Source organism: Diceros bicornis, chromosome 7 (assembly GCF_020826845.1).
Source record: "Diceros bicornis minor isolate mBicDic1 chromosome 7, mDicBic1.mat.cur, whole genome shotgun sequence".
Taxonomy (NCBI): Eukaryota; Metazoa; Chordata; class Mammalia; order Perissodactyla; family Rhinocerotidae; genus Diceros; species Diceros bicornis.
Genome location: NC_080746.1, coordinates 33,756,754 through 33,769,585, shown reverse-complemented (window position 1 = coordinate 33,769,585; position 12,832 = coordinate 33,756,754). Strand labels below are relative to the sequence as shown.

The 12,832-nt window shown below is 37.3% G+C and overlaps 1 protein-coding gene across 3 annotated transcripts in view; it reads left to right on the top strand.

The window, feature by feature from the left end:
• ARHGAP42 (Rho GTPase activating protein 42) overlaps nt 1-12,832 on the top strand; it is a 258,913-nt gene that overhangs the window by 224,325 nt on the left and 21,756 nt on the right. For all 3 annotated transcript variants that reach the window (XM_058545356.1, XM_058545358.1, XM_058545357.1), the window contains exons 13-18: nt 2,877-2,939; nt 3,880-3,954; nt 4,669-4,753; nt 5,351-5,409; nt 7,879-7,984; nt 12,332-12,491. In XM_058545356.1, coding sequence (XP_058401339.1) covers nt 2,877-2,939; nt 3,880-3,954; nt 4,669-4,753; nt 5,351-5,409; nt 7,879-7,984; nt 12,332-12,491 — 548 coding nt within the window. The remainder of the gene's footprint in view (nt 1-2,876; nt 2,940-3,879; nt 3,955-4,668; nt 4,754-5,350; nt 5,410-7,878; nt 7,985-12,331; nt 12,492-12,832) is intronic.

Genomic DNA, 12,832 nt, shown 5'->3' with positions numbered 1-12,832 from the left:
AGTAAATACTAGAGCTGAGATCCAACCCCAGGTTGGCTTGACTCTGAACAAAGCTGGGCGCTATCTCTGCACCATGGAACCTCCCCGTATTCTTTCAGACAATAGCAAAGGGTGTTCAAAGGAAACAAAACAAAATGCATGGTTATTTTTGCCAGCTCAGTATATTCTTCCACATCTCTGAATTGATTGTTTCATTTACTCCTGTGAAGAGAGCTAAAGCATAAGATCCATGGAGCACATCAGGACAGGAGCACCCATGGAACGACCTGGCAGTCAGACTGGAATGTCTGTAAGATTTTATTCTTCATAATGAGTCTGTGATATCAGTTTATTACAATAGACTGTGGTATTGCTGCCAAATATCCCAGTATACTTTCAAGATATAGCCTGGTTATTGCTTATTTTTCTCAAAATGGATACTTAAAAAAATTCTGTTTTTATATATCACAGTTATCTTCATTCATTTTACCAAGGGCAATTTTTACTGAAATTTTTAAAAAATGTTTTTCTCTTTCTTTTAATCTTTTTTTTTTGTGTGTGAGGAAGATCAGCCCTGAGCTAACATCCGTGCTAATCCTCCTCTTTTTGCTGAGGAAGACCGGCTCTGAGCTAACATCTATTGCCAGTCCTCCTTCCTTTTTTTCCCCAAAGCCCCAGTAGATAGTTGTATGTCATAGTTGCACATCCTTCTAATTGCTGTATGTGGGACGCGGCCATAGCATGGCCGGAGAAGCGGTGCGTCGGTGTGTGCCCAGGATCCGAACCCGGGCTGCCAGTAGCGGAGCGCACACCCTTAACCACTAAGCCACAGGGCCGGCCCCATCTTTTAATCTTTCTTATTGAAAATTTGAACAATGTGACCTCAAAAACCAAACATTATAAATGTAAGGAACTTGCAGTTTTAATTGATATAAAAATGCTAGTAGGGCCGGCCCCGTGGCTTAGCGGTTGGGTGCGCGCGCTCTGCTGCTGGCGGCCCGGGTTCGCATCCTGGGTGCACACCGACGCACTACTTCTCCGGCCATGCTGAGGCCGCGTCCCACGTGCAGCAACTAGAGGGATGTGCAACTACGACATACAACTATCTACTGGGGCTTTGAGGGAAAAATAAATAAATAAATAAAATTATTAAAAAAAAAATGCTAGTATATCATTTTTACTTAGAGTTGCATTTTTTGGCTCAGTTTTTGTAGTTTAAAATGCAAATTAATAATTGGTTCCTCAACTCGCCATTCACTTTATATTGATGTTCAATAAATATTTTTAAATATCTCAATGCATACTGTTGTGCTTGGCATTTTGGGTTATTGGAAGCAAGCAGTCCCTTCTTGGGGTCCAAAAGGAGCTCCACTCTCATGCAGGTAGTCAACTCTAATAAGACGCTTATTTAATGCATTAAATCTCATTTGTTGAGTTCATCCAGAGCATTCACTGAGTTCTGTTGACTTGACCTAGGACACTGAGGACACAGAAATAAATGAGCCACTTCCTATTGGTGGCAATATGTATTTTAGTTTTGGCATTTTACATTTTTACATCTATTGATTTTTTTTTTTAATTTCTAAAGAACTAAATTTTTTTTAAATAGCAGACAGTTTCAAAGTCCAATGAATAAAAACAACAATTTCTACTTTCTGTTCTCTTCTTTTTTACTTGCAGTTTACGTCGATTTTTCTAGAGTTTTTTCCTCTATAAAGTAGAAACATTCATACCTTCAAATTTTTACATTTTAAGAAATTGGGTCATATTGTCTGTCCCATAGATTACTTTTTTCAGTTAACAACACCTAATAAATTAGGGCAACAGATTTCTCGAACCTCTCAGTCAATTCAGTTTCAGTGGTTTTCTATGTCTAAGATTTTTTCAAAGTCTTTCATCTGTTGCTGGTACCCCTTCTTGATTTTTTTTGCATAATTTTTTGATATATATTTTTCATCTGTGGATCTGTGTTGAGCCACATGAATGTGTTTAATCTATTGTCTTTAAATGGAAACCAGTTTTAATTTTTTATTGATTTGAATTGTTTTCATGTATTATTATTTGGGAATATTAAAAAATATCATATCTCCACCACACATGATGAAAATTTTCATTATAGTACCAAAAAAGCATTTGAGTTTTTCCTCTGAGCATTAGTTAGTGTTCTTAAATTCTTTCACTTTTAACAAGTAATCTAATTTCATCTGGCCCCCAAACCATAAGAAAATTAGAAGAGATTTAAAGAAAATCTGGCAAAAAATATGAAAATAAATTGCTATTTCATAATGTAGAATCTTTGGGGGATTTTTAGTGGACTTACTAAGCATGTTTTGAATTATTTTGAAAATGGTACAAAACGCAATAGAAAGAACCTTGGGCTTGAATTCAGGAGACCTGAGTTGGAATATGGCTCTAGATCTCAGAACAAAGAAAAGAGAAGTTTTCAGCAACCTAGTGAATCATCTTAAGATAGCAAAGCTTTCTCTCTACTTCATAATGTTGTTTTGAGAATCCCATGGGAAAGAATATGTGAATAGCTTTGTAATATAGTTATTAACACAAAGTAAAGGTTTACTCTTATCACATTTGCTTCTATCATCTGGAAAAATATGTAGTGAAGGATAATGCTAATTTTAGGAAAAATGGATGGGATCCATGTAACATATTTACTTTCTGTGAAGGATCTATGTTTCTAAGTAAGCAAATTGATATAATAATTTTGGTGAATGTGAACTTCCCTCTTCTACTTCTACCCCAAAATAAAAATTCAGACGCTAACCAAAATATTTGATAAGCTCAATAACCACTGTGCCATTGAGTCATGAAACAACAGAGCCATCTGACGGGGGAATGTAAGTTCAGCAGAAACACTTAATAGGATTTTCTTTTCCTTTCAGTGTACTTGAATGAAGCGGGCTTCAACTTTGTAAGAAAATGCATTCAAGCTGTGGAAACAAGAGGTCAGTGTTGCCTAACAGATACATCATTACTGTTGTGTGGTCCCTTCTTACGTAGAATCTGCTCAGAAAATGAGAATGTATTTAGTTATTAACATGAGATGAGTTTTAGAATTACATGAATGTATAAATTATACAACTACATAAATGGCTATACTTTGAACTTCAACTTACCCAAAATCATACTACCAACATACTTCTTTTTAATGAATTTTTGTAATATGGCCTCCCTTTACTTCTTATTGATGGACTCTGTATTATTTATTATTATAATCACCTCTTTTTTTCCCCAAGCGTTAGGAAGGTAAGATTCCTAAGGAGCTGGTCTTCGGCTCTTCTGCTTCCCTACGCCATTTCCCTTCCTGATTTTAGTCACTACCACAATTTGAGCACTTCCGCTCGTTCTAGTCATGACCTCTCTCCTAGACCCTTTCACTTCCGGGAAAACTTGTCTAAAGCAAACCTCATATTGGGCTTTGGAGTTCTATAAATTTAGAGTCAAATTTTGGTGCTGCCACTTAGAAGTTTTGAGAAGTTAAACAGGTTTCTTAAATCCTCTGAATGTGTTCCCTTACCTTTAAAATGAAGATAGAAATGCCATCGAACTGTCCAACATGCTGGACTCCAAGACTGAAGAAATGGAAGATGGGAAATACTGACCATCCCTTCCCATTTTTGTTGCTTTTTTATATTCAAATAGCGGTGAATAAGAAGATGTACTTTGCCACTTTGAAGATCTTCAAAGACTTTCAAATCACTGTTCACTGTCTGCTCTGAGAAATAGATGTCTCATGGGTATTTCTAGGGTAGGTTTGCTGAAGTGAGACTGGGAAATTGGATAAGTAGCTTTCAAATTCTGTGTAGGCATATGTCTGAGTTTTTAACGTTCTGTCTTGGGAAGCTGTGTCTCAAACCATTTCATTGTATTTTTCCTTCCCATTAGGCATCACCATTTTAGGCCTCTACCGAATAGGAGGCGTGAACTCCAAAGTTCAGAAGCTCATGAACACCACATTTTGTAAGTTTTGGATGAAGCTGGTTACTTAATTGATTTTTGTATTCTTACATGTAATCTAAACCATAGGTTTCTTGCAGATACAGCCTATTGTTTGTCTTCGAGTATTTTCAAGTGTTATTTAAAATTAATATTTGTATTCAGTTTTTAATGTTCAGTTGTAAAAGATGAACAATCAGAATTTGAGAGGAGGTCTTTTTATAATGTTGAACTTTTTCTCAAATGTCTTTTGATTAGCTAGAGGTGCAGTGAGATTTATGGATACTGGATTCAGATTGCCTGGTTTGGAATCCTAACTTGGTCACTAAAAAGCTTTGTGACATTGAGTAATTTCCTTAACCTGTCAGTGCCTCAGCCTCCTCATTTGTAAAATGGGGATGATAATAGTGCCTGTCTCATTAAAAGTTAGGAGGATTTGATATGTTAATCCACATAAAGCACTTAGAAGCATGCCCAGCACATGGTAAGCACTCTGTGATGTTAGCAATTAACAGTAGTTTGATTTGGGAAACTATTCCACAAGAAATCTTTGAGGTTTAGTGTCACAGTGAGCTTTGCACCAACTCACACAAACAACAATCCTCAAGTTAACTGCATTGGCATCCTAAGAAATACTGCCTCTCTCTTTGACATAGTTACGTTTCTATCCATTTTCTTAATGGTGAGAATGATATTTTGACTTGCCCAGTTTAAACATCTTATTTTTATTCTTTTCAGCTCCAAAATCCCCTCCTGATATTGACATTGATATTGAACTGTGGGATAATAAGACAATAACAAGTGGGCTGAAAAACTACCTCAGGTGAGGAGGGTTTAGCTTCTGGCACTCTGCATGTGGTCGCTCACTCACCTCCGTGGACTGTCCCCACGTGACTCGTCGGAGCCCATGTGCATAAGCTTCACTCCTTAGCACGATTCCTTCACTGGAGGTGAAATAGCACAAGGTGGTAATGTTTATGTTTCGTGTTCTAGAACCTACACTTGGCTTTTCAAATAATAAACTTAAAAGGCTGCAATATTTTATGAATACTAAATAATTTCTCTCTCACATTAAATTTGTGAAGTTTTCATTTTTTTTTTTTTTTTAAATAAGTTGAAATTGAAATTTTTTTTTTTTTTAAACCGTTATCTCCATATCTGAGAGGCGTTTTGCTCCTCTGGTCCAATAGTTCTCACAAAGTGAAAAAATTGTCTCCCAGGCTCTGCTTTTAATACAGTTGTGACAAGAAGTGCTGAAGGGCATGGGTGTCTTTGAGGTCTGCGTTTCAGGACTGCTTGGAGCTTGCCTAGTAGGACTATATCAAACTGCCTGATCACTCAGTTCTTAAAGAAGCACTGAAAGGTCAGGGGAAATAAAAAGAAGCTGCCATTCTAAAGTGTGCTTCCTTCTCTATTGTAGGTGCCTTGCAGAACCACTGATGACTTACAAGTTACACAAAGACTTTATTGTTGCTGTTAGTAAGTACACTTCCATTAGACACATTATAATAGATGTAGTTTTATGCTGTATTACTTAGAGGTATTAGTTTAAACTAGCTAGTTAAGATTTCCCTATATATTGCTTGAAAAATTGTCAGTCTGATACTTAATAGCTTACAGTGTGGTTTATAAGCAAGTAAATTGCAGAATGAACTAAAATATTTTGTCACTTAATAAAACCTCATTGTGGTGACAGTGTGGTGTGATTAGAAAGAGCTGTGAGGAATTATTCTAATTACATTTTACTTGATTGATAAATATCAGTTTGGTACAAGAGCAGCTTTATGATTCAACAGACAAGACTACAAATATGTACGGTCAATTATGCCACCACCATACACATACTCACGTGCTATACTCCTAAATCTGGAGAGAAGAGTCATATTTTTGGCAGACAACAGGCACTTCCATCCAACCCTTTGCCCCCATATTATATTTATTGATGATTATTACATATCTATGTCATTGCTTTAGATCTGTGATTGTCATAATGGGATACGAATAGATAGGTTTAATTAAAACCTGTTGTGGGGAGGGGGTCAGTGAGAAACATGTAACCTGAGAAGTTAGAAATAGTACTTTTAAATCATTGAGACCAAAATGCCAGGTTACCACCTAAGCCCATCACAGTTTGTAACAATTAGGAGTTAGCATTTCATTGTTAAGATGTATGAGGTGTGACTGTAACAAGTATTTTTCACAATCCAAGAAAGAAATCAATTACATTAGTTTACTACTACACATTGTAATGTCACAGGAAATGTTGTCTACTGATAAAAGCCTCAGATAAAGTTGAGTGACCTTGGTTTTCAATCCAGCATACATGACTTGACCACGTGATCGTGTAAACACCTGTACTACTTAGCTTTCTCCTGAAAGCTCTCCCCTCTACCTTCTCTTCATTGAAATCTATCTTCATTAGATGAATAAGACCCTGGAAAATAGATAATCCAATTTCTCATTATTATCTACTAGGACCCAGAGTGAGCAAGTGACTTTGTCCAAGGACACTAGAAAAGTCATGGCAAAACCAGAGCTGTGAGCCAGTTTTTTTGACTCTGCACCTAGAATTCTTTCTCACAGAAAAACATTTTTTTTATAACAAATGGCGTTTGAACCACTTAGCTAAAATGGCTCACTGAGCTGGTTGTTGATACAAACATTTGGTTGCGAGATTTTTTTCTCCACTTCTGTGGCGAATAATGATCATATCATTCACTGCAACAATGATAGTTAAAATGTGTTCTTATATATAAGAATCCCTCTTTTGTCTGGGTCGAGGATACTCCCATTTACTAGATGTTAAGTTAATAAAGTTAGGTACTATTTGGTTTCAAGCAACAGAAATCCAGCCCTGTAAAAAGGGGAAATTATTCAGAGACTACGAGGCATCCCATAGAATTCCCTGGCAGGGGATGAGTCAGGTCTTCCATGAGCCTGCAACCAGGAACTGCAAAGTTGGGAATTGACATTTCTCTCCTCGCTCTTTTTGGAGGATCTCTCATCTCTGCTCTTTGCTGCTCATCTGCCTCATTCTTGTCTTCCCTTCTGGTCAGGTGTTCTTGGCTCTGGAGCACATTTGGTCATGTCAGCCCTGATTTTACATGATCTGCTTTTTCACATATTCAGCAGACAGATCAGAGTTATGGTGTCTCCATTCTAGCTCCTGGGAGAGACCTCATGTTTGGCCCAGCCTGAGCCAGGCTCTTTCTTATGCCTTATGTCCAAATGGCTGTGCCCAGAAGAGATGGTCCCATAATATAAACCTTATGTGTTGGGCACTTTCTGGGGAAAGGGCTTGGCAGGGTAGACAGTCACCCCAGAATTTGTTTACTGTAGTGAGAGAATGTTAAATAGATTCCTCATTCTGGAGTGGTAGATGTTTTTCTAGATGTCAGCATCTTGGCTTTTGCCTGGCAGACTAGACTTGCTTTAGATGATTTTTTGCTTTTCAGATTTACCATTGTCAGCATGGGCTTAAAATCTACTAGGCCTATGTTTGCGTAATAATCCTGACACCTCAAAGAGTGATTTCCTGTTGTCTTTGAATCTGTAAAATTTGGGAAGGAATGCCTGCTTTCTCTGGTCCTTAGGCAGTCTGTGACAATTGCTATGATCACTCACATTGCTAAAGGTTTTATTCTATCCTTGTGTTGTAAAACCAAAGCCAGTGATGAGTTATGGTTGTATGGAGGTATATAGTTCAAGAGCTAAGACCACAGGTCTGGCTTAGATAGAACTGGGTTCATTTGACTTAATAACTTCACGACCATGGATGATTACTCAACCTCTCTAAGCCTTAGGAAATGATAGTGGTAATACTTACCACAGGAAGCAATGCCTATAAGGCATGAGGGATGGGAGTGGTTATGATGTTTAGATTATTATTGTTTATGTACAAATTTGAATGCAATTAAAACTTCAACATTTCCAACCGTTATGTTACAGAATCTGATGACCAGAACTACCGGGTGGAGGCTGTGCATGCCTTGGTGCACAGATTGCCAGAGAAAAACAGAGAGATGCTGGACATCTTAATAAAGCACCTGGTCAAGTAATTCTCTGACTCATATTGTTCACTTAACTACTTCGTCAGCTGTTGAAGTTAACCTTGTTTGTGTCTTTTTAAAGCGTATGATGGTGCTGTAGCATTGCGGTTTTTTTTTTTTTTTAATTTACACACTTCAACTTGCTTTTCTTTTTTTTTTTTAAATTTAATTAATTAATTAATTTATTTTTCCCCCAAAACCCCAGTAGATAGTTGTATGTCATAGCTGCACATCCTTCTAGTTGCTGTATGTGGGACGCCGCCTCAGCATGGCTGGAGAAGCGGTGCGTCGGTGTGCGCCCGGGATCCGAACCCCAGCCGCCAGCAGCGGAGTGCGCACACTTAACTGCTAACCCACGGGGCCAGCCCAACATTGCTGTTTTAACCAGAGTCCATTGAATGTACTTAAAAAATGGTGTAGCAGTTTATTTTTCAGATATATCTATATGTATGTATGTGTGTACCTGTGTAGGTTTACAATATGCAAATAATTATATCCTTTGCAATTGTTAAAGTAATGATGAGAAACTTGCATGTCAACTTAAAAATATATGAAGGAGTATATAGTTTTTTCCCAGTTCTTTTAGGTACATTGTAAGGATCGACAGGTTCTGCCAGGTCAAACTGGCACTCTAGTGTTAGCTTCCTTCTTTGGATTCATAGTATCTCTTGGTCTCTGAAGATTTTTCTGACTCTGCTGTTAGTTCATCTATGTATTTGAAACTCTCTAGGATAGATAGATATTGTATTAGTCAATTTCTCCAGAGAAACAGAACCAATAGGATGTTTGTGTATGTATATATATACATATATACATCCACTTACACACTTCCATACATAGACTTATATACACGTATGTGTGTGTGTATTTATGAGAGAGAGAGAGATTGATAGATTGCAAGGAATTGGTCTGCACAATTGTGAAGGCCGGTAAGTCTGAAATCTGCAGGGTAGGCTGGCAGGCTGGAGACCTAGGGAAGAGTTGATGTTGCAGCTCGAATCCAGGGCAGTCTGGAAGCAGAATTCCCTCTTCCTCAGGGGACCTCAGTCTTTCTCTCTTAAGACCTTCAGCTGTTTGGATGAGACCCATCCACATTTTGGAGAGTAATCTGCTTTATTCAAAGTCTGCTGATTTAAATGTTACTCTCATCTAAAAAATGCCTTCATAGAAACTTCTAGAATTATGTTTGACCAAATGTCTGGGTACTGTGGCCTAGCAAATTTAACACATAAAATTAACCATCACAGATCTGTCTAAAGATTGAGAGAGAGAGAGAGACACACACACACACACACACACACACACACACACACACACACACACACACATTTATTCCAGAAGTTTGCCATGCTACTGGAAACAAAAGTCCAAATTCAGGTTTTAAACTTAAGAATTCCCTTACAGCCTCATTTACCAATAGGAACATTTTCCATCTTAATGAGTACCATGATTCACAATCACATGATTAATCTTTCCTTATTTGTTAGAAGTAGGAACCCAATTTATGTTGATTTGAGCCATGCACACTTGACATAGTGCTACATAACATATTAATAAGTCTCATCTTAACTTGTAGGCTTTGAGATAATATGAATTGACCCTGCCTTGAAATAAGAAGGAAATCCAGTAGAAATGACATCATTTCAAGTTCATTGTTAACTATTGCCCATGACAACACCTTTTTTAGTTAATGAGAAGGACTCAGTATCCTTGGTCAGAATTAGTCTTGATTATCTTTTTGAATTGTGTAACCTTTTCATGAAATTTAACCACACTGTATTTATTTCTCATTCTCTTGCTGTATTCAAGCTAATTTTCTAGCAAAGACTTTTTAAACTTGCTTTTAAAAGCTACAAATGTCACATAAAGTGTTTTTGCTTCATTATCCAGAATGTTAGATGAATACAAGCTTCACCCTTTAATGTGAATGTGGTGGCTTTGATACAGGGAATAGCAGGGGAGAATATTTGCCCATGGAAGAGTGCTTAAAATTCTTTTGCCCATCGTGCACCACCATTCCTGGCTCTTTTTTTGAACCTATAAAAGGTCCATTGACTGAGCAGCTTCGGTGGAATGTGCGCCCACATCACCAATGACTTACTTAAGTAAACTACAAACAACTAATAGCATTCTTGGTCCCTGGCAACCTAGCATGGCTGAAGAAAAGAGAATTTAAGACCCATAACCTTGATCGGTTACTTGTCTAAAGGACCAACAACTAAAGGACTGATTCTAAATCTCTATTAATTAGCTCTGAAACATAGTATAAATCATTACTTCGTTTCTGAGAATCCTTTCTTTTTGTCCTTAAAAAAAGACCATCTGTGGTCTCTTCTTCGACACTAAATATTTAAAAGTGCAGTTGGGTGTCTGTTCCTTACACAAATTGAGGGAATGAGGTACAGAAATGGCTGAAATGCAGGGTGAGAGAGGTCTGTATCGACTTGGTAACCCAGCAGAAGGGAAATTCAATGAAGAGAAAATTGGTCATCAAAATATTCCATCTTTTGAAAAACATAGGCATCAATTCTTCTTTTCAAAACAGATCATTTTTTTAGGATTTCCAAATTTATTTCCAGCGAGCTTAATCATATTCCAGTTTACTTCCCAGGAACTCTTACATTTTGGCAAGAGTGCCTAAAGCCAATTTAATTACAGGGAAGAATATTATTTTGAGATCATATTTCATTTAATTTAACTCATTACTTAATTTTCTTAATCCTATAATGTTTGTTATTCTTTTTTTTTTTTTTTTGGTTTGTTTTGTGAGGAAGATCAGCCCTGTGCTAACATCTGCCAGTCCTCCTCTTTTTTGCTGAGGAAGACTGGCCCTGGCCTAGCATCTGTGCCCATCTTCCTCCACTTTATATGGGACACAGCCACAGCATGGCTTGCCAAGCTGTGTGTCGGTGCACGCCCGGGATCGGAACCGGTGAACCCCCGGCCGCTGCAGCGGAGCGCGCACACTTAACTGCTTGCGCCACTGGGCTGGCCCTTGCTTGTTATTCTTATACTTTATAGATGAGGAAACTGAAACCTAGAGATATGAAATATCTTGGCTGACTGTACCCAGCTGCCAAGTTGGAAGGATCCGAGCTTTGAATCCAGACAGGCTTCCTGCCTTTATGTACTACTTTCTTAGTAGATTCTCTAATACGTATTAATCAATTAATATATAATATTTTGCTATATAAAAAAAACTCTTCTTACTGTAACCAACAGTCTTCTTAGCAAGTACTTTTTTGGGCACAAGGGAAAAATTCAGTCAATGGGACAGTCAGCTCTTCCTGTCCTGTGCCGAGAGTTGCATGAGTAATCCAAAATCCTGGATTCCCCATAAAATTTTACTTCTGGGTGTGGAATGTAGTTACTGATGCATACTCAGTCAGATATAAACATAATCTTATGTTGTGCTCCTTCCTAGAACTTTATATTCTAACAACTTGGCTGGGAGTAAGATAGAAAAGGCAATGGTTAACATAGAAGGGTGGGGGGGTCAAGTGAACAAGGTTTCCTCTTAATAATATATCCAATTTCCAAATTAGTTAATTAGTCAAAGTCATTTTAGATAGTTACTGGGATTACTTTGCTAAGGTCAATAATATCAGAACCCTTTCGTTCCATTTCCATTTTCAAGCCAGCACTGATGCTGCCACATCTCCTTGTCTTACTGTTTGCCTTGCACAATGCCCAGCACTAGGGAAGCACTCAGGAACGATGGATGGATGGATGGAAGGAAGGAAGGAAGGATGGAAACATGTGTTGGCCAGTTGTCTTACGTGGGGAGCTCCAGGAAACCTTTGAGTTGCATTCAGGAGACCTGAATTAAAATAGCATCTCTGTCCCTAATTTGCTGTGACCTTGAGTACATCATTTTTACTTTAGGAGCTTCACATTTTTTACCTGTACAATAGGAAAAACTGACTTCCTAGGAGGATTAAACATAATAATATCTATGAAAATGCCTGGCAGTAAGTTCTCAATAATAAATTTCATGAATTCAAATATAATTACAACTAGTCTACTTTTAACCATCTGTTCTAAAAGAAGTATAGTACCATAGAAAATACCAAACAGCTGATAATCTTTCTAGGGAGATTGTACTCGATTTAAATATCAAAATTTTTCCCTTCAATAGATTAGCCTTTGTAATTATGTTTTACTTGGGCTAGTGTTAATTTTTTAGGCTATACCCACTAATGCAAATTGGGAGTGGCTGAAGCTGACTATTTGGGAAATTAGCCTATAGAGGCATATTTTACATTTTATTTATGCCAGAAACTTGATAGATGAGAACATTTCATAATTATTAAACATTTAGCTTAAGGTATTTTTATTCCTCTTATTTGCAGAGTATCACTACACAGCCAACAAAATCTCATGACTGTCTCAAACCTTGGTGTCATTTTTGGCCCAACCCTAATGAGAGCACAGGAAGAAACTGTGGCTGCCATGATGAATATTAAATTTCAGAATATTGTGGTTGAAATTCTTATAGAGCACTATGAAAAGGTAGGCTGAATTTTCATATGAAAGTATGAAATTTTGTATCTTGCTTTGAAGAAGGAATTTTGCATTTGTATCATCCAGGAGCTTCACATTGTGATCTCAGATTCCTGTAAAATGTTGGTCTTGTAAATTTTGTATAAATTACTTCTTCGTGAGGACTTTAATTTTCTTCTTTCTTGTTCAGTTTTTCAGTGCTTCTCAAAATCCTCCAGGTAGATAGTTTCCTTTCCTCTTTTATCATTTACTTTTCAAGATTTTCTCCGTTAGCATTTATGTGGTCAGTTTTTTGCTCATATTCAGAGAATACTTTAGAATCACTTTGTGGTTAAGTCTATTTTAGCCTT